This window comes from Numida meleagris, chromosome 19, assembly GCF_002078875.1.
Source record: "Numida meleagris isolate 19003 breed g44 Domestic line chromosome 19, NumMel1.0, whole genome shotgun sequence".
Taxonomy (NCBI): domain Eukaryota; kingdom Metazoa; phylum Chordata; class Aves; order Galliformes; family Numididae; genus Numida; species Numida meleagris.
In genome coordinates, this window is record NC_034427.1 from 8,022,722 (window position 1) to 8,045,012 (window position 22,291).

Here is a 22,291-nt window from a genome sequence, read left to right on the forward strand (position 1 = left end):
GGTACTGCACAATGGCATTGCCTGTAATGGCAGGGATGGACCTCAGGGAGCAATGCCCTCTGCAGCCTCTCATTCCTGGTAACAACCAGGATGGAGCATCTCACCATTCATGGAAGGTGCACACCTCCTCTGCACATCACATCCTCTCTGCATCCTCTGCTTGTGTGGTGAGAGGGATGCCAGCACTGGCTTGCAAGGAGCTCAGACTCGGGCAAATCCATCACTCTGCAAAAAAATGGGAGGATGTGGGCTCTTAGAGGGAAGAATAGCAGGAACAAGGCAGATTGCACAGTACAAACTAAACATGCTCGCAGCAGGTCACAGTGTGCTTTGGAAGGCACAAACTGCCAGATTTCTGTGTCTGCTGAAGTGGCACAGAGTGACTCAAAGCCATTGTAGGCTGTCCCAGGAAAATTTCTACTGGGAACTGCTCTGGAGACAGCCCTGGTGTATCCTGCAGCCCCAGCCTCCATGGCAGACGGGTGTGAGGGACCCGAGCAGGGATGGGCACCAGACACCCAGTCCCTGCCATCTTGGACCCCATGGGTGCCCCCACCACATGCTGGAGGCCTGAGGTCCTGTCTGTCTCACAGCAGGCACACAACCAGAGAGAGGAAAAGCGTTACGGCGTTCAGTGACTGATCACCCAGGAGAAGGCCCCACCAGCGTGGGATGTAATAAGAAGAGAGCAGAGCTCAGGGCTGCCCCTCCTCCCCCTGTGAGGAGCTGCAGGCCGCCATGAGGCCTACCCTCAGCCTGCTCCGCAACCAGCAAACCCAGCGACATCAGCCCCTCCTCACACAGCTTGCCCTCGAGGTGTGCGGGCTGGGGGCCTACAGGCAGTGCAAATACATCTGTGTCTTAAAGAAGATTTAGCTCTGTGCCTCACAGTGCACTGCTGAGCTGAGCTGTTGGAAGCTCCAGGGCTGGGAAGGCAGATGGCATCCCTGAGAGGCAGGGGGCTGCCTGCCTGCACTGCGGGTGCCAGAGCCGGGCCAAAGCCTCAGGGGCTGCAGCAAGTGCAAACTCTCCGCTTGCATTCCTCTGACTCTTTTCATTGTATTTTTTCCTGGGTTAAAACAGGATTTTCAAAGGGAAGCTGCGTGGAAATGCACGAGCAGAACTCATTGCATGTTGGACATTTATATCGTATATGAAAACAAAGTGTGTTTGTTGCCACAAGGAATCTGATTTGGGCTTGTTGCAATAACAACTCAGGGGATCCAAAATCTGCTTTTATCTCTGAACTAAAGCAGCTGGTATCTTCTGTGTGTGTCCAGTTAACACATCTGGCTCTGTCTGAGATAAATATTACAACGTCTATCAGCCAAAAAATCTGCTAATTTTAAAGGAATTTTGCTGAAGTAAAGGGATGAATGTGAACACCCAGCACACAGAAGATAAGGCTTGTACGAAGAATCTGGACACCTCATTTCCCAGCTGTCCTTTCCCAGAGATTGATCCTTCTTCAGGGAAATATTCTTACCAACATCATCATACACACCCCAGTGTGCTCTGTTGTCCACTTCCCTATTTTCTTTTAGATTTGTCCAGGGACACAACACTGGGGTATGTGATCACTGGTCTGTGCTGGGTATGGTCCCTCTGCTTTGCCAACGCACACACCACTGTGCTCACACTGAGGGGTCTCAGCAGTTTCCTGCTATGAAGATCAGAGGCAATCAATATCCCATGTATCAACAGTTTCCACTTAAAATATTCTCCTGAAATCACTTCAGCCAAATACAGTAAATAACATGCAGCAGTTGGGAATCTTTTATTGCTAGCAATAAAACCAGCAATACTTTATTTTGCAATATGTTGAGTGATGCAATGCTTGTAAGTAATGATGCAGCCAATATTATAATCAACAAAGCTGATATGTGCCCACGTTTCTATCACTTATTTCTTCCTCACTTTCTTGTTTTTGAACAAATCTTCCTTGTACATCCCCAGGATTGTATCTTACTAACCCACCTTACACACCCCTGTCTTTTAGGGATGTCTTTTAGAGAGTACCTATCCCACTGATTTCAGTGGGATCTGACTTTATAGGTTTGAATCAGGAACCTCCTCTAACAGATATTTAGGATGGGGAGCTGTGATCTCAGCAAAAGGAAAAGGCTGACTCTGTCTTTTAGCATCTGCTTTTTGCAGAGGTTTCTCTTCGCTGCTTTCTTTGTCCTTCAGAAAAATCTCACCTAGAGAAATCAGCCTGCAATAGGGTTAACATGAAAAATTCCTAGAGGTCCCAGCTGCAACGGGAATAGCAAAGAAGAAAAACACTTGGGTCAACATAAAAGGGAGTGAGGCAACCTGGGGACCTTGTATCCTGCTCACTGTGGGACCCTCAGCTCACTGTCCAGGAAGTTTTAATAGGCAAGGTCTTTAGGTGATATTTTCCTGCAAGATTTTAAGTAAATGCCTTGCTGTAACATTTGAGATCAGGAGCCTGTTGGTTTCCATGATTCTTTTCCTTTCTAAGCCACAGGCATACACATACAAAATATATTAAAAAGAGCCCAGCTTAGCTAAAAGGTCGGCTAGTTCAGAAACAAACAGCAGGGATTTAGGCAGGAAGCTTTAGCGCACAAGAAGAGAACAATGCACCTCCGGCTCTGCTTTTGCTTGAAGGAGAATATGGATTACATCCCTGCAGGGTGCAGAGGTGAAGGCAAGAAGAGATAGTTTAGCATTAATTTCAATATCCCACACAAGGAAGGGGACTGCACGTCTCCTTCAGGTCGTGCACAAACAATTAGGGATGCTAACGGTGTGTTGGGCAACGTTGTCCATGGGCTGGTGTCTTCATTTGGCACTACAGCTCTGCCCATTCCAAAGGAAGGGCTTTCAGGGGTCAGCTCTGGAGCACAGGCAGGTATCCAGCCCTGTAACAGTGATATGAGGACCGAAGGTAGAACAAAAATCTTCCTATAAAGATATGAGAGAGGTTGACCCTTTTCCATCTGGTGATATGCCAAGGCTTTCTTTTATTTTTTTCTTCACAAGGTGACCCGTGCTTCTGCAATGGGGAATGGCAAGGCTGCATGTCAGCAGGCTGACTCTGGGAAGCCAGCACACTCAGGCTCAGCTAGGATAAATTGGTGGTAAATTTGCCAGCACCGATGTACACTGGAGAGCCACTTTGTGATTTCACATCTAGTCATGCACTCATGCTCTCTGATGACTGTACAAGAAGTGCAAGCTAGCTAGTTGTGTTGATAGAGGAGCAATGCGTTGACGTCCTTCCTATTGAGCCTCATCTGCTAGGAAGAGCTGAGAACGAGGTGCCCCTCCAATGCACTTTTATGAAAGCAGAGATTTGGCAGTTGACACTAACTGCACCAGCCTGTTGAAGTGCTGGTTGTAAATCAACAGCTACATTGACTCCAGGTAGCTGATATTTCCGAGTGTAATTAGAATTCTCTTTTAACTGTATCTTGGAGTATTCTCTGCCAACACTTGGCACAGAGGTTAAAGTGGAGGAGGTGGTACCTGGAGCACTCAGGAACAGCTGCTGGGACAGAGTGAGGAGATGCACTATCTTCCTTGTCAGCAGCCGTGCCTGCATTGTCTGTGTGCAGAAACACGAGGCAACAGAATCCAAAACAGAGCATTTCTAGAGACAGCTATTGATATAAACGTGCACATACACACTGTAAAATTAGACCAGCAGATGGGTATCTAGTTTATGGGGATAGCAATTGCTTTCCACAAGGCCAAAATGAAGTTACAGGGCCAGGAAGGGACAATAACTCTTTATTATGGACAAGGATCCCAAAGGAACTCTTTCACTGCCTCGGGGAGATGTGCTTTAGTGCAGAAGCATGGGTTTGGGCTTGGATCGCAGGGCCATAAGATCCTGCAAATGGGGGAGATAAGGAATAGGAACACTGGGAATCTGGGAAAAGAGCAGATTCCCAGCTGCAGACATACTTCCGACAGCAGCCCAAAGAGCAGGAACAAGGAGTGAGAGCAGCTGGGGACCCAGCCCTGGCAAACTCCTCTCTGCTGATGGAGACCTCATAACAAAAACTTGTAGATAAAAGGATCGGTGGTGCTAAGAGATTATTAGTCATTCTGCAAACCAGTGTGGGATGAATGCTAGAAAACATTTCTCTCCGTGTTTGTATGACTACATAAGACTAAATAAATCTGATTTTGGTCAGCCTTCCGTGGTGATCCTGTCAGCTGGATTTAAGAGAAATTTGGGGGAATGTTGGCCATTGATGGCTGGCTGTGTAAAGTCCACTATGTGCATGCAGAGATTATTTGATTGACTGCGGGATTAGACATCTTCTTGCATCAAATAGATAAGTGGTGTGCAGGACATCAGTGCACTCAGAGCCCACCGGTGTTTGGAAATACAACATCTGTCAGCAAATAAATTCAGACAAGTTACGGTTGCCTTGGCCAAATCAGTGCATGGGAAATCCCTGGATGGGATTTCCTAGATCTCTGTGCAGTAGTAAAGAGCTTTATCGTAAAGACAACTGAGTGAACAGCTCACTGAGGTTTTACAAGGCAGCAGCCAGCTCAGCACCCCGAGCCTGAGAAAATAATAGCCCCCATCCTGGGGGGCCCTTTGCTGTGGGGGATCCACTTATCACCCTCAGCATCACCATGGCATCCTCGCAGCCCCTGCAACAGAGCGGCTCAGAGAGGACCACTCGTCTCCAGATTGGAGGATGTGGAGATAAGGGAAAAGTGACATATGGGGATCAAAGCAAAGCAGCTCACTGCTGATGCCGCTGTGTTGTAGGGCTGAGAAGTCTCAGGGCAGAGGTACATATTTTTATGTGTTTTAAATGCATTAAATGCATTTTAAATGCTTTTCTCCTAGAAGCAGCAGAGTGTGTGGGTATTTGGAGGCTGGCAGGGCATGGGGATGTCCAGGGGTGCATTGCTGGTGCCTCTCATGACTGGGGGAACGAGGTGGGGGGGGTAATAGGGCTCGTGCCCCTTCCCAGCCCCCTGCCAGCCCTCACCTTACAGCCCTGCCTCTGTGCCTGACTTTACATGGGATGGAGAAGGGGGGTTCCAACGGGAGGAGGGGGGTCTTGTCCCAGCTCCCGGGGCTCCGCAGCCTCCTCTCCCCAGCCCAACCGCTCCTCCCCATCGGCTCCAGTTCGAGCACCGGGCTGGGGCTGCCGAAGCCGCTTGGCGACGGGGCTGGGGCAGGGGGAGCCGAGCGGAGGGGGCGTCCCCGGGGCCGGGGGAAGGCAGCGCGGGGGGCGGCGGTGCGGCGTCTGCTGGCGCGGCTGTGCGAGGCTGGCGGCGGTGTGCGTGTGTGTGTGCGTGTGTGTATGTGCGTGTGCAGGGAGGCTCCTGCCGTGCCCGGGCACATCTGGGCTCCGGGGAGCTGCAGGGAGGAGATTCCAGAGCTGCGGGCTGCACAAAGCGCGGCGAGGCTGCTCCGGTGTGTGTGTCTGTGTGTCACACACTCACACACACACACAGCAGCCCGGCAGCGGCAAGCGCCTCCTCCCCGCCGCATTAAAACGAGCCAAGTTTCCTCGCTGGGGGCAGCGGCACGTCGGGGCGGGCGGCGGCTCCGAGCTGCAGCCCCGGCGGGGCGGCCCGGCCGCGAGATGCACCCCAACGCCACGGCCCCGGCCGTGCCCGGCAGCTCCCAGCACCTCCACCCCAACGCCTCCAACCGCTCCGACCTGCTCTCCAAAGGACCCGACGAGGAGGATCTGGACGTCAACACCGATATCTACTCCAAAGTCATGGTGACCGTCATCTACCTGGCTCTCTTTTTGGTGGGCACCGTGGGGAACTCCATCACGGCGTACACGCTGGTGCGCAAGAAGTCGCTGCAGAACCTGCAGAGCACGGTGCACTACCACCTGGCTAGCCTCGCCTTCTCCGACCTCCTCATCTTCCTCCTCTGCATGCCCATCGAGCTCTACAACTTCATCTGGGTCCATCACCCCTGGGCTTTCGGGGGAGCTGTCTGCAAGGGCTACTACTTCCTCCGGGACGCCTGCACCTACGCTACGGCGCTCAACATCGCCAGCCTCAGCGTGGAGCGCTACATGGCCATCTGCCACCCCTTCAAAGCCAAGAGCATCATGTCCCGCAGCCGCACCAAGAAGTTCATCAGCTGCATCTGGATTGCCTCCTTCCTCCTCGCCATCCCCATGATCTTCACCATGGGGGAGATTTATGCTAAGGATCAGGATCCGGATTCCATCATCTGCACCGCCATCGTGAACACCACCACGCTGAAGACGGTCATCCAGGTGAGGACCCCGAGCAGCCGGGACCGGGCAGCCGCGCCTTCCCTGAGCTGGGAAAGCCCAAACTTTGCCGAGAGACGGGAGGAGTGGATGGGGGAGACGAGGCGGGGGAACCTGCTTTGGGAAGCGGGGGAGCGGAGCAGCCCCGACGGGACGGGACGGCCCGGGGTGCGGGCAGACGGCGGGGTCTCGGGGTTAGGGGGGTGTCGGCTCTGTTTGCTGTGCCCCATGCTCCTCCTGCCCCCCAGCGCCGGGCTGAGAGCCCGCACCGGTGTGAATCCCGCTGCGGGGTAAGTCCGGTCCCCGGATGGCGCAGCCCCCCCGGAGCAGCCGCCCCGGAGCTGCCCGCAGCCCGCCCTGTCCCGGAGCGGGGCCCTGTGTCCCGCACCCCGGTGTCTCCTCCCTACAGAGATCCTCAGCCTGTCTTTGCACCTCCTCCCCTTCGGCTGGAAAGGGACCAGCAGCATCGGGGTGAATAAACCCATCTTTCTGCTCTCCTCTCCCTCCCAGCTTCTTTGGATGACCCAGAGCTCATTTTGTCTGTGAAGTAACAGACAGATTTCCGAAAGTTTTGGGCAGCATAGGCAGCCGAGAGGAACAGCAGCTGCAAAGCTAGCGGCTGCTGTTTTGGCTGTCTGGGGAAAACCATAGCTGGTTTAGGTAGCGGCCCCCTTCCTGACTTCAGAAAGGCTTTGCTGGTCTCCATGCACTGCTTAACATAACACTCCCATGCGTGGAAAGGATTTGAGCATCACCACTCACAGTGCTCCAGCGCTCTGAGGGGTTGAGGCATTTGTTCACTGGAGCATTAGGCTTGAAAAATGTAAGAGAAGTGGAAGGAAAGGCAGAAAGAGCAAGACACCAATCTCCATAGCTCCTTTGCCAGGCTTACGTGTGATAGCTTCTCAATCTTCTATTTGGAACATGAATTTCAGGTGGGTCTAATCTATAGCCAGTTAGGGTTTAAAACTGCAAGTGTACTAAAGCCTTCAAAATGTTCCTGCGGTTAAAGGAAAAGAACTTAAATGGAAACAGGATTCCTCCCACTAAAAGTGGGCGAGGGTACAGCCAGGAATAAGCTCAGAGCCTTCAGATGTTATGGGATGTCTCTCAGAGTTTCCCACTGCACTGCTGTTCCAGTGACCAAAATCCAGCCCCCACAGAAGCACTGAATTTGCCCCGAATTTTCTCTCCGCACCTAACTTTCACTTTCGGATCATGGAGGCTGTTCCTCCTGTAGCTTTGTAGCTTTTCTTAGTGGCAGCCCAGTGAGCTTAACCCAAATTCTCTATTCTCTAAGGAGGCGTGAGCCATCTGATTTAAGAACAATGTGGCTGGAATGCATTATTTCCACTCATCTTCCCTTAAGGATTAAACCGGTGCTTTGTGTTAACACGATAGGGCTAAGGAGAGCGGATTATTTCCTAGCCGTGTCTACAGAGATTGAACAATTCTCAATGTATTTTACAGTCTTGCTGTTATTCAGCATCTACCTTATCCTGTTATCCAAGTAAAAGACAGGCAGACATTAATGCATTGTGTATGAAGTTTGCCTGTGGCCTCTTCCTTACATTTTTAATTATCATTTCACTTGTGGTTGTACTGAAAAGTAAAAGGAAGGAGGCAGCTGTGGGGGCAGCAGGGGAGCAGCATACCTTTCCTTCTCGGGGGACCTGGCTACAAATGTAAATTTGCTAAGATAGGAGCTAATTTCATGGCTTGGGGCTCATTCCTCCAGACAAGAAGGCAGCACCCAACGTGAAGCAGGGCCCTGGGTCAGGAAGGGCTGCAGAGTGAGTAAGCAAAGCAGCTGCAAGTCGGGTTTGAAGTGCATTAAGGGAAACCATTGCACAGCGTGTGATCGAGCATTCTTACGTTGTAAGCTGTGCAGGGGTTCAAGAAAAAAAAAACGAGTAATGGAAGACCTGTGAAAGAAAGGGCAATGGTAATGCGGGAGAGTGATGTGCAAAGGTCCCGCAGTTCAGAAATCCGGAGCCTTGAGTTCTGCAGAGGACTGAGGCTGCTTCAGAGCAGGTCTCTCCATCTCTTTCGTTCATTTTCTGCTTTTAAATTAATCAGAGCAGTGATACATTTGCTCAAGCTGGCAAATCTCTTGAGTTAAATCACTCGACATATTTCACTCTTCCTGTTTGGCCAACTGCCTGAAGTAAATTGGGATTTTATTTTATTTATTTATTTATTTATTTATTTGTTGAAACCATCCGTTCTCCAAGAGGTTTTATTTGGTGACTAATTGCAAGCCAGGCCCTAAACAGAGCAAATGTAACCATTTATAGACTCAAAGCCCAGTGTGCGCCCTGCGGAGCCCGGGAGGATGCTCTCCTTCCCAGGGTGAGTGTTGGGTGCTCTCACTGAAGGCTCGTTTTGACAAAGTTCCTCACTCTTTGCTCGGTGTCTTGAAGTTCTGATGGACATTCCCAAAGGAAACTGCACTGTGTGAGCAACCAGGTTTCCATACAGAAAGAGAAGAAGAGTTAACCACTCAAACAACACGCCACACGCTCGATTTTTGCTCGTATTACTTAACGTGTGCCACTCAAACCGCGCAACTCTAAGAAGTAATTCGTGGCATTCCTCTAGTGATTACAGATCGCTCAGTGCAGCACACGCTGCTAAGCAGGCAGAGCAACACATGAGCGTTCTGCGGGGTGTCACCCATCAGCACCGCGGGGCGCTGAGCATCCCGCCTCGTGCCATCACGGTGTGAGCTCCGCACGACCTCTGGCATTTAATTCCTTACAGCAGCACTGCTTCCCAGCTTTGTTTATCAGCAGCCCCGCAGCTGCTGAAGGCAGGCTGTGAACCTGGTTTATTATGTTCTCCTCAGTGCCAAGCTCGCCTTTTCCTTCTGTCTGTTAGGGGCGTCTGGTTTGGATGTTGGCATCGTTTTGGGATCTGGTCGCAGGAATAAGTCCATTATAGTACATCATTTAGATCTAGTTAACACTTTAACTGGCACACATCCTCTAGCACACACTGCAGCCAATTTTATGTGTTGGTTTTTTTTTTTCCCATACAAATTAAGCACCTCTCAAAGCCATTTCCATACAAGTAAATTAATGTTTTCGTGCCACTTCAGCTGGAGGAGGTTATAACAGCTGCTCGTTGTGGCACCACCAGATACAAGAGCAGCGAGGCAGAGCGACATGTGCGCTCTGTTCCCCTGCGGGTCAGCACTTGTGCTTGTTTGGCTGCTCGTGGTTTTGCTCTCAAAGCAGGGGACTGCTCAGTGACTGCCCCACATCCAGCAGCATGCACTTTCCACCCTGTTCCAGAAAGATCTACATTTTAATGTCCAGGTGGCAGTGCAAACACCGTTTTCCTTTAGTGCCACGGTGTGGCACAACCCAGGTGTGGTGGCCCTGCTGCAGAACGTCCCCCAGACTCAGTCTGGGCCACTTGCAGCCTCTTGGTCTCAGTAGGGCAGTTCACGTTACCCCTTTCTGAAGGCTTGCTGTTTGTATGCCTGTGTAGGGCATCTGACACACTCTGGTCGTTTATTGACACAGACAGTTGGTGTGAACCCATTTATTAAAACACATGGCAGCAGGCCCTGAACCTCCATAAACCATCACAGCTCCATGGGCTCCAAGTTGATTACTTGCTAGGGGAAGCACACTGGGAGCTGTGTGTCTCTCGCTGGTTTTGGGTGGACTTTTTCCATGCAGTTCTTCTGTGCGTCATCCCACTCTTGTGTGGCTGCAGCTCTCTCACCCTGCAGGTCTGTTATTTGTTGTTTTATGAACTCTGCTAATGGTAGAGTAAATAACACTGCACATGAAACAACCTTTTGCCCGAGTAGGCACTCTGCTTTATTTCCTCTTGCATTGAAGGAATGTGCTGAAGGGCTTCAGATCTGATGGGATGTGAAGGAGGGAGCAGACACTGGGGCTGGGATGGAGGAGCTCTTTCTTGTGCGCAAGATCCCTCGCACAAGGCAGCTGGCCTGAACGTTTCCATGGTCCTAAGCACGTTTCCATGTTCATCTATTCAACCCCCATTTATCCAAGGGGCCCAGCATCCCATGCGATGTTGCAAGCATTCCCTTACACCTTATGCAGTGAGGACATGTGGCAGGATGCCTGGCAGGTCCATGGGCCGTGCAAATAAACCTGGCAAGGGTCTCTCCATAGCACATAAAAAACAGCAGTGAGTAAAACCAAAGGGCTGAATTCTCTCCATGTTTTCTTCCATATTGTATCCAGGATTAGTCGATGGCTTCAGTTCAGGAATTCTGCGTTTATACTAACGTTGGCTAGAGGAACTGAGGCTGGTCTCTTTTCCTTACATCACAGCCAAACTCCTGCTATGGCTTTTAGTAGCAGGGCTGTTTTCAGTCACTCGCACAGTGATAATCCTACCCCTGGAGCCCGGCTGATGAAGCTATTTTGGATAGAGGCACAGGGTCTCTGCCCACCAGGTGATCCCGTTCAGCAGCAGCGTGGGTCAGCTCCTTTGTGGCAGGACTGTGTCCGATGCAAGACTCTAAAAACCTGCCTCTTCCCACAGACTGCACAGGTCCATGGGACCTGAGTTCAGCAAACACAGCCCACCCAGTCCCAGGCCATTTACACGCGGTCCATCGTACAGCTGGATCTGACTTCAGTAAGCTCCTGTGTTTGTTGCTTTACATAACCACTTGGCCTGCTGTGTTCTGCCAGTTCTTACATAATTTCTTCTCTTCCCCCCCCCCCAATTGATTTTAATTCACTTGATATTTTTTCCCTCTCCAGCCCCCTTCTCAAGATGTCAGCTGGAGGGAATCAAAAGTGAGGAAATGTGGCCGATCAATTCAGCTCTTGCATTTTCCTCTTAACGGCACTTTGTAAAAGCAGAAGAGATGAAGGTATTCTAGTGGCTCCTCTTCCCAGAGAGAAAAAAAAAATGCAGCTGCCTTTAATCTCCTTCCAGATCATTTAAAGCAGCTATTTAATTGTCTTCTCCCTGCTTCCCCCTCCTTCCCCTTGAAGGCTTTTTCTATCGTCTCTGCGCAGCATCTGCTGGAGATGTGCAGATGGCACCTGTGCTTCCTGTGTCCTGCCCAGTGCAGCTGATGGCTGCGTCCACCATGGGACCCTGGGCAGGGGCACCAATGGTGTCACCATCACATTTCACAGCTTGCTAAGGGACACAGCTTGCTAAGGGACATGGCAAGGCGAGTGCTGTTGTAAGGAAGGGCCAGCATTTGAGCAAAGTGTCCAGAGAGGTTCGGAGCATGGTGGGACCCTGAGCTGATGAGTTCTGAGCATTGTGGCCATTGAGCCCTAAAGCAGGCATTGCTAGATGCCAGCACAGCAAGCCCCGGTGCTGCCATCCCTCCTTTCATTGCACAAAGCAGATGAAGCTCTGTTATTACACTCCCAATCTGCCTGGTTGCTCTCCAGTGTAGAGCACTCACGCCATGTGAAGTTGGAGGTGCTTCCAACACCCGCGCTCCCTTATCTCCATACCCCACATCCCTCTCACTGTTCAGTCTGGTGTGGCAGAGAAAAGCAGATTATGAGCTCTGAGCTTCCCCAGCCATTTTTCTACCTTCACCGACAATAAATCAGTCAAGCTGATGAGTTATTCAAGAAACAAGGACCAGGGGTTGGCTTTGAACAAGTAGGTGGTGGCGATGGAGTACCAGGCCTCTCTGGGAAGAAGAAATTTCTGAGCCACCCGGTTCATTCCCAGCATTTCCCTGCATTGAAAGTGTCAGCTGTTAAATTTTCTATGGGTGGGAGGGCAGCAGCAGTGAGACACTTTGGTATCCTGTGCTCCATCCCTGTGAGCGCACTGTGTCCATCGGCCTCCTCCACTCTGGGCCACCGCAAACCTGTCCCTCCCGCTCCTATGGGGCAGAGGATGCTGCAGGACAGGGCTGGACATGGCTGCGTTGTTTGCTTCTCATCTCCTGTGGCTTTCCCACTTCAACATTTGTCAGAGCAGAAAGTGCGCTGCTGGGCACGGCTCCATGGCAGCTCATCTCTGCTGAGGAAATAAAATAACAGTGAGCAAGGTCTTTTTAACTGAACTTTTGTTTGAGAGAGAAAGATCAGTTTCTTTGAAGCTGTTAATTTCTCAGGGGCTGGCGATGGTTGTCAGCTTGAAGACAGATGAGGAGATTTTCTAGTCGAAATTTTTAAAAGATAACTTTTCACAAAGTCTTCCATATCTGAACGGGAGGGAAGAAAAGCATCTCTTCTATAATAAGCGCTCACAAATGGCACCCGGAGGCACCTCTAAATTGTGAAGCCACATGTAGCAGAAAGCCCTTTGGATCTCTGTAATTTGGGGGTTCAGAGCAGCCGCTGGGCTGTGGCCGTGCCCTGGGGGCAGCAGCACCACCCAGCAGCACCCGCCCTCAGCCCATGCTTCTCGCCCACAGATTGCAGCCAGCCTGCAGGTTTACGTCTCCCCAGATACCGCACCCTGTGCTGTAAATCTCCCTTTATAAAGTTGTCTCTTTGCCAAGCGGATTTCTAAATATATAGAAGAGGAACAGGCAGCCTAGACAGGGCTGGGGATATAATCTGATTTCAGCAACGTGTTCCCTTCTCTTTGCAAATACCCTCTGGTACTTCCTGCCAACTACTACTCCCTCTAGGTAATAAAGAATAAATTTAAGGCCGCCGCTGTTAGAGCCAACTTGTGGTCCTGGAAGCAAACCTATTATCTTGCTCCTGGAGGTCGGTTCCTCCTTCAGGGAGCTCTTCTACTGTGGAAGCTGCTTTGAAAGGAAGGAGCTGAGGGCCCTGGAACCCTCTGTGGGCCTTCACTGCAGCCACTTGGAGCAACTCGATGCCCGCATTGGCTCCATTCCCACCACGGGGTGGTGGCTCCTCTCCTGCCCTGAGCAATGCTCACCTGCTGGGCTCGCTTCTGCTTCTTGTCCCTCTACCATCTCACTGCCTTCCTCCTTCAGCACGGAGGAGCAGGGTCTGCTCTACCAACTCCTCTTCTCCAAGCACATCTCTGCAGCACAGACCTGCTGCACGGCAGCTGGGAGCGCTTTGATGCAGGGCAACGTTTAGCTCAGCAGAGCCCTGGTTTGGATCAGGGCTCCAAGCAGCTAATTAATGGGGTTGTTGCGATGCCACATCCCAGTCATTGCAACATAATCAAGAGCAATGCAGGTCCGTGGAGCTGAACCGCATGAATGCGGTCTCAGTCGGTGGTAGGACTGCAGCACCCTGCTCTCCCAGAGAGTGGGTTTTCTAAGCCCACAAGTATCTGAGCATGTTCAATACCAATTTAATATTAATTTGCTTTTCGCCCCTCTTCTGTGATTTTTTCTAAATCGTCTCATTAAAATGCAACGCACACAGCCACTGGGAAAGTTTAGCTCATTGCCTGCATCATTCTATTGATTCCTTCTTACATTTTATCCTCAAGAGGACAATTTATACGTTTAATTTACTCGTTTCATTCACAAGAGAAACTCACAGAAATGTCCCTCCCCGCAGCCCACACTTCGTTCTTTTCATCACTGTCAGTTACGGCCTTAGGACACTGTCACGCTTCCTCATCCTCCACCTCCAAGTGTGTGATAAAGCACTGTGGGAGGAAGGGTTCATACCAATGCCGAGATACCTGACTGCAGTCACCAACCCATGGTGCTGCCTGAAGAACTGGAAGACCCCTTGGAAGGGTACAGACTTCTGCAGGAGAGGTTAATTGTCCCCAGAATGAGTTTCCCAGAGCACTGAGGGCAGAACTTGCTGCTCCCGTTTCCTCCAGCACCGAATCTGTGCTCGTTGTTGTAAACAGAGCTCACACTGGAGTCTGCACTCAGCAGTGGGACAGTATTTGACTTAACTGTGGCCTTTAATTTATTTATAACTGCATATCCAGCAGTTGGTATCATATTTAATGCAAACAACATTCAAGTGAAATCCCCTCTGAGAGGCACATGGTGAAGATTAACAGCCTGGCTTTTCTGTTGCTCCGATTAATACAGTGCTGATTTGTGCCTGGTGCTTCACAGACAAGTGCTAATGATGGTTAAATGAGGGAAGCTGAACTTAAAGCTGCCATTCTTGAAAATCAGTGCCTGACATCCTGCACTCGGTGACAGAGGAAAGGGCCCAGGGCATAACGACCTCTGGGAAATGCTGACATCCAGAAAAGGAGGAGAAAAAGAGGGCTGGGACCTGCAAGGTACAGCACGAGGAAAGCAGATGGGCATTGCACAAACTTGCAGTGAAGGAGTGTCACGTTCTGCAGCCTTCAGCCAGGGGACAGCCCCGCATTCTCACCTCCCCAGCTGCCCCCAGAAAGGTAAAGGTGAACCCCACCGACCACGCAGCATGCCATCTGCGTGGGTTTTCCTTATTTTAATTGCACAGCCTGTTTCCATTTTAAACAAGCTGTCAGGAAAATTAATTTCGCCAAGCTTCAGACGACACTGAACATGTTCTCGTGCCCTGCAATTATCTGGAGCTGTTTTATTCCTTTATGTATGCATGTGATGAATTTGTCAGGTGTAACGCTGTAGGCTCAGCACCTCCTTAGGAACTTTATTAATAGGTTTTTTGTCTGCTCTTCTGTCTGAGTCCTTCTGTCTCCTTCCCACCCTTCATAATCAGATTACTTCTTCTCCCAAATTCTTGTCCCATTCTCCTGTGCATGTGCACGTGTCACAGAGGAGATGGTGGCCAAACCCCTGAGAGCTGCCAGGACAGGGATCCTTTCTTTGCTTTCTGCTGTGGATCAGGCTGGTGCTCCAGCTCTGCAGAGAAGCTGCTGCGGGCTCCACGGTGCTGAATAATGCAAAGGGGCTCTTGCAGGATGCTGGCTCTGGTCTCGGCGTCTCTGTCAGCAAAGAAGGTCTCCCCTCATCACTGCCTGTGTGCTCTGAGCTCCTCTGGTTGGAAAGATGTTTTCCCCAGGGGATGGCTGTGTCACAAGGAGACCATGCAGGAGGTCTTCCACTTTCATCAGTGCTTCCCTTCCCTTCTTCCTTCCGCCCCTTTTATCGGTTGAGTCTTCTCAGGAAAGGTCGCTCACACTCAGTGATGTTACAGCAGAGAAGAAGCTGCCGTCTGCCTTCATTACTTCGAAACAGTTCTGGTTAGGAAAGGGAAAATTACCAGGCACACTCTAGAGGTTTTCTCATATCCTATATTGCTGTGTTAAATTCCATCCTTTAAGTGTTACCCAGGCAAAAATTGCTCTGGGGGCTCTTGGGGGCTGCCCCCCGTGCTGTGAAAGTCTGCCTCCTGCTCTGGCACAGAGGACAGTCGGAGCAACATCTCTGTTTCCTGATGTGAAAGTTGCTGGTTTCTCCTCCATGTAATAATGAAAACTTTTGTTAAACTCATCAAATGCTTACATGAAAAAAAAAAGGTAATTTACTCTGTTTCAATTAAAAAAAAAATTAAAGCAATAAGGAAAACACTGACTGTCTGAAAAAAAAAAAAAAGTAGAGACAAGGGCAGAAACATGGCAAGAAGTGACAGCTTTATATGCCCTGCTGGGCAGTGATAGAAGAGCCCTTTCTGCCTGCAGAACAAAGCTGGCTCTGAGGGCAGCTGTTGGCTGTAGCACGGCACAGAGACCACAGCCTGCAGCCAGGGCTTGTCCTCTTCCCAGTGCTATGGGGTGGGACAGCAGCAGCCCTCGCTGTGGGGCAGGTGGCAGTGCCTGGCCAGGACAGCCCTGTTTTGCCATGCAGGGGGCTAACCCCAAGCAGTCCTCACGGCGGCGGGGGGCAGCTTGCTTTAAGGACACGTGGATCGATGTGGAGAGATGATTTCGCCTTGTGCCCCGTGGGTACTGTTGATAAAGCATTGAAGCCCAGCTGCAGATTTGCCAGGCACTAGCTCCTTTTCAGCAGTGCATTGCCTTTGCTCTCTGGGAGGCTGATCCTCAGCTCCGTGCCTTACAGTGAGGGCGTATGTTGGTGTCTGCGGCAAGCTGTGCCTCTCTATTTCCCTCCTAAAATCTCTCCCTCCCTGAGTGTCACTCAGGAGCTGTTTGAGGCTCTGCCGTGAGCACCATGGGGTGCAGGGATGCTGTATGTGTCCCTTTTCATTGCAGGGGGCTTGGACTAGATAACGTTTAAAGCTCCCTTCTGCCTCGACCAATTCTATGATTCCTTGATTCCATGTCCAGCCTTTGGTCAACAGTTGCAGAAAGCTCCAGGGAAACTCACCCTGATGTCAGGATGTAAGGCTTTGCAAGCACATTTGGCTGCATCACACAGAGCCATGACTCTACTTGCTGGTCCTTGCTCTCCAGATGCAGCATCCCCTTAAGAAGCTGTGCTGCCCTTCTGCCGAATGGAGCTGGGGCATTTCAGGTCAGCAGGAAAGCACTCAGGTGGAGAATGGGTCGTTCTGCCTGGTTATCCTCCGCTTATCAACAGCATGGGGCTGGTGTTGTGGCCAGGCAAAGCTGGGTGTCTGCATGAGCCCATTGCTTCCATTGACCCCAAATGGAGCCAGTCGTACCGGCACCGTGTTGCACCACTTCACTTGTTGGCACGAATCAAGGAGCTGCACCCCAGGGAGATGGGCTGCTGATGGGGAGAAAACCCCTTTGCAGGGAGAGAGCCTCCTGGAAGTTGCTGGCAGCAAACATCAAGCCTTGGAAAATGACTGCAGCCCAGGACAGGGGTTGTTTCGATGGAGTTCTCATACCTTACTCAGTATTCTTGTAAGGTTTTGTTGGAAAGAAGTGGTCCCGTAGCAAACAGGCTTTTGTGTCCTGTCACAAAAAAAAAAGGGGTTGTAAAGACTGCTGAAGAAAGCAGAGTAGTTAGCCAGGGGGAGAAGAAATTCAGCTGAAAATACGCATGGCTTCCTCATTAACAGTTCTAGCTGTAGCTTGTCACAAATCTGGCTCCAGCAGAGACTTAGAGATGGAAAAGGGGGGGACTCAGTGATGAAATGTGCATTGGTCACCCGTAAAACAACAGTTTGCTCCAAGGCATAACCACCAGACACTTCCAGTTTCTCCCGCTTACAGCATCCAGCAGAGCCGGTGCTGTTCAGGCAGCCCCCCAGCCCCCAGCCTCTCCCAGCTGCTGGCCAAAGTCTTGTGTTTAAATTGCTTGGAGTTGAAGGAGACAAGTCTGCCTGGAGCACCAGCATCAATCCTATGGCAAAGACGGACTGATAAAATAAACAGAGATTTCCCTGGTTTTAGTGCTGTTTAGATTACGTTGAAATGCTTATTATTCAAATAAACGAATTACACAGCCTTTTCCCCTCATTTTGGCTCAAGAAGGAGTCAGTGAATTTCCTTTTTCAGAGCAGAACGTTTGTGCTTTTTGCCGTGATTGAGGGAACAGCGTTGTACTTGGAAGCCAAGCCCTTCGCAGCGACACATTCTGTGCTGGCAGAGTTCCACGTCTCCAGGGCCTCTGTGCACCGTGAGATCCAGGCCGTGCCTCCCCAGAACCTGTGCGTGCAGCTGGGGTGGCCCTGGGGAAAGCGGCTGCAAGGAGCCGGGCCCTGCAGCGCGCACACACCGCCCGGCGCCTCGCGGGGATGTCAGGTGCAAGTTAGCATCAGGGCTAACTGACATCATGATCTTTTTTTTTTTTTATTTTTATTGTTTTAATTAAAGCAGTTTGGAACTGTAGGGCTTTTTTTTTTATTTTTTTTTCCTTTCTTTCCATTTTAATACAAGGCAGGTGATGCAGCAGGAAGGCAGGAGCGTGGGTCCCTGCCCAGAGGGCTCTCCTTGCTGCGCTGCTAGGAAAGTCATTTCCCAAAGGAGTTGTTCCTGGGTTATATCACTGTAAGTGAGAAGAGACACAGAGCGGTGCATAAAGTACCCTGGAAACTGCTGCTCAGCTCTCCCTTTAGGGCCTCATCCACCCAAGCAATTACATGTGTCTCAGGAACCTCAGACTGCCACAACAGTATCGTCCTCTAGCTTTTCTGTTTTCATTTACTTAAAGCATTAGTGGTGAGGCAATGGCACAGGCTGCCCAGGGAGTGGTGGTGTCACCGTCCCTGGAGGTGTTCAGCAGCTGTGGAGATGTGGCACTGAGGGACAGTGTGCACGGTGTGGTGGGCTGGGGTTGGACCTGGGGATCGTAGAGGTCCTTACCAACCTTCACGAATCTGTGATTCTATGTCAATTTGCATTTTAAATAAGGAGATAGGGACAGAGAGCGTCTGATTGGTAACTTGTTCTCTGCATGGGTGAAGGTAAGTATGAATCACCATGTCAGGCTCATGCTTTGTCTTTCCTTATGCATCTCTGGCATTAAACCAAAGATAAAGGGGAGAAAAAGCCTGGGTGTCGGTGGTGCCTGGTTGGCTTCCTCCATTGGGTCTCCCAGAGGGATGGTGACATGCCCTGGGCATTTTGAGGAATGAGGAAACTTTCATCTCCAAACAGTGCTCTGCTTTGGAAATTGATGGCGAGTTGAGCACATGAAATGGGAGTAGTGGTGCAATGGGGAGCACGGCTGGGTTTTGGGGGCAGGGAGCTGCAAGCTGACCGTCCCACATCTGCCCTGCTCCAGGTGTTTCCCCTGCCCTGAAGCATGTGCTTTGCAAGGGATTGTTGCAGGATATTTTTAGCACGCTTCAGTTTAGTGCAGGTCTCAGAGAAATAGAGCATCAGCATGTGGAAGAGCTGTCATTCCACTTCAAGTCTAGCAGGAGTAACACATTGACTTATTTATGAGAGCAGTCTTCTCTCTGTGCCTAAAAATCTGCTTTACCACTCCCAGCACAGAACAATAATTTTACTGTCAACATTTTTGCCTTCATAATAAAACCTTAAATCAGGCTAAGCAGGATTTGAGGGAAGTGGACATGTTCCCAGTTTATTATATTTTTCACTCTTTCCAAAAAATTCCACTCTTTTCACTGTCTAAACCATCGGGCAGCAAATCACTGCGCTGGCCAAAAGGAGGGAGAGGAAATTATTTTTCAAAGCGTGAAGCCTGCTGGATAAACCAGTGGCTGCGACAGTTCCCAGTGGCTACACAAGCCTTTGGGTGTTCACGCAGTGCTGGCTTTCACTGATTTCCTCCTGGTGTGGATGTTGCTCCACCTTCCATCTCAGAAGGAGGGCTGGTGGGAGGGCAGCATCTCCCCTTCCCTTCCATCCCCCTTAGCTGCACTTCCTGGCAGGAGGAGAGGAGCCTGAGTGCACAGCAAACATCAAACTGTTCATTAAATCTCGAAAGACAACATCCCGATGCTTTGTGCCCAGTAGGAGAGGCTTAATCTGTTAGCTGGAAAATGCCCACATTGAGAACGACTAATCTCATACCTGGAGAATGAAGATATTTAATGCTCCCTGCAGCAGAAGAGCAGGTGGATGCCTCTCAGTGGCACACTGCATAGAAAGAAGACATGAAGAGCTGCGGGGAAGCAAATGTAGAAGGCCGTGAAGGTTTGCAGTGCCCACCTGCAATGTCCAGTGTCATTCTGAACTCTGATGCGAATTTTCTGCCTGAAGTGGAGATTTGGGGATTTGTGTTTCTGGGGATGCCAGATCGATCTCATGGATTAGATATTGGCGGTGCATCAAACGACGCCTGCCCCGAGTATGAACAGTCCAGAATGAGTTACTCAGGGTAATGCAGATGGGGCTGACGACCAGCAAGAAGGGCTTGAGCGAAACAACGGGGATCCCAAGCTGAAATGTCCTCGTGCTTCGTCGATGTAATTATTTTCATGAAAAATGCCAGTTCTTATTAAACAATTGTCTGTCATAATTGTCTCCGAAGCTGTCATTACCAAGGAGTCAGCTGTCATTTGCAAAGATGTGCTTCTGGAAATGTCTCTGCCTAATTCCAATGAGATGACCCAGCAGAGCGTTGCTGCAGAATACAGAAATCGCCCTGGGGTGCAGCAAGGGTAGAACAGCTCCATCCCGGTGCTCCCCAGATGCTGCTCTGGTGTCTTGGGGCTGCGGCGGCAGAGCCCAATCCTCAGCATTGCTCTTGCTCATTCCTTAGAGCTTGTCACAGGCAAGCTGCAGTCAGAGGCTGCTGAGATGCGTCTGCTCCCGGTGGCCACAGTCATGACTTCTCCTCCGTCCTCTCTTTTCCACTGGAGATGTTCCTTCTCCACTCGGCAGAACAATGGGGTTTGTGGTTTCGTAGTGAAATAGTTCACTTTCAAAGGAAAAAAAAAATGTGTTTGGGCCAAAATGAGAAAAAAAGAGGTGAGGAATTTATTAGGGATGAGATAAACAAAGCAATTAGTTTTGGGTTGACCTGCAGCACTCTGTGAACCTTTATTTACAGCATTGAGCTTGAGTGAGGTGAAACCCTTTGTTTCCCTTTCAGCTTATAACCATCTTCTTTTTTTTTTTTAGCTCAGGACAATTCTGAAAGCAGACAGAAGGTCAGCGTGGCTTTTTTATTTAATATGTTGAAAAGAAATCTGTTAGCTTTTCCAAAAAAAAAGTTTATGTTTAAAAAACACTGGCCCAGTTCAACATTTCCCCCATTTTCTTGGTCCATTCATTGCCTTAAGACAATATATACCCTCCAATGCACGAAGCTTTCAAATTATACAAACAGATCTTCCTGGTTATATTTTTCGTACAGCTTTCACGGTCTCACTGTGCTGAGTCGAAGCATTTCTGGTCTGGCTTCATCTGACACTGTGCCAGGTTCCACTTCTTTTAAGCATTTCCATTAATGCATAATAGATATGTAAACAAAGGCGTAGATTGTCCCCTAAAAGTTAGATGCTGTCTTCTTGGCATTCTCTCCTGACGCATTTTGTTTCAAGTATCTCTCCTCTAGCATGCTCGTGTTTTAGCTTGCTAAAGATCAGATGTGTTCCCTTGTTTGTGCCAGGTATATACCAGGGAGATGCTGGAGGAAGAGTATTTAATCAGCTTTCTAATAGGCTCTAAAGATAATAAACCAAATAGCAACCAAATGGTGGTACCTCTCCCATTTTACATTTGTTTTGGGCTTTTTCTTCTTGTTCCAAGGTTGTGCCAGGACTCTGTACCATTAAACACCAGAAATCCCCTTTTCCATCGGTGCAATCCCTGCCTCACCAGCAGCTGTGCAGCAGGGCACAACTTGGCACGCTTTACAACCAGCTCCAGACAGGTCCTCACCTGTGAAATGCTTTGAGGCACCAGTTGGGTGGCATAACGCTGTCACTGGGGCTATGCTTTTCCAAATTAAGCAGCGCAGGAAGTAGAAGTTCAGATGAATGAGAGCTGTAAGTACAGGAGAAGAGGTGTTTTCAAAAATAGGCTGAGTGCTGCTGAAGGAAGGTGGCTATTCGACAAATAAACAACAAATTAAAGAAATACCATTAAGTAGAGCTGATTAGAGTGAAATTAAGGTAACCAACAGCCAACACTGTAAGATGCAGATAATCAAGGAAGACAGCGATAGAAGGCAGGAGAAGCATGCCATGGTGGGGAGCTGAGCAGGTGCCCAGCTGCAATGTTTTGTCTGTGCAAGCAAGGAGGCAGCAGCGTGCCTGAGAAATCTCCAAAGAAAAACACTTGCAGCTGTGATAAAGTAATGCTGGGCAAATTCCCTGGGCTGGCTGAAGTCTGGCTCTGCTTTGGCGATTGTCCTCCTTGCTGGCGATCGCTCACATGTTGATTGCAAACATCTCCCAGCAGGGAGTTGAGCCTTGCAAACGTTTAATTTCTATCTCAAAATCAAGTAATGCTTCCCTGAGCTGGAAATTCCATACAAGCCAAACAGAAGGGATGACTCATAAGAGTGTTTCCCATCGCCACAAGTTTTACCTGCAGAGCTTTATCTTTGCCAGCTCCATTTAAGTGCATCAAACGTGAAGGATGCAACATTCACATCCTTGGTTACACCTTTTTTTGAAGCCATGTAGACAGCAAAAGAGTACCAGAAGGGCAGTGTGCTTTCACTCTTGTTCCTTTGCTCACGATGCCCTTGGCTGAACCTTGCTTGGCTGTTATGCTACAGCTCATTACTGCATGAGATCAGACTTTGGTGTGCAACAAACATCCGCCTTCCTCCTTGCACACTCTGCTCCAACATCCCTGCTCCTCCATCAGCACCTTCAGTGCCAGTGGAATAATCAAGGATGCAGATGTTAAATTCCCAC

At 49.9% G+C, this 22,291-nt stretch overlaps 1 protein-coding gene across 1 annotated transcript in view; it reads left to right on the forward strand.

Moving 5' to 3' along the window:
* The window catches only part of NTSR1 (neurotensin receptor 1), a 50,698-nt gene continuing 33,688 nt past the window's right edge, over nucleotides 5,282-22,291 (forward strand). The window contains exon 1 of the mRNA XM_021416876.1: nucleotides 5,282-6,248. Within this exon, the coding sequence (XP_021272551.1) occupies nucleotides 5,307-6,248 (942 nt within the window). The 5' untranslated portion in view covers nucleotides 5,282-5,306. The remainder of the gene's footprint in view (nucleotides 6,249-22,291) is intronic.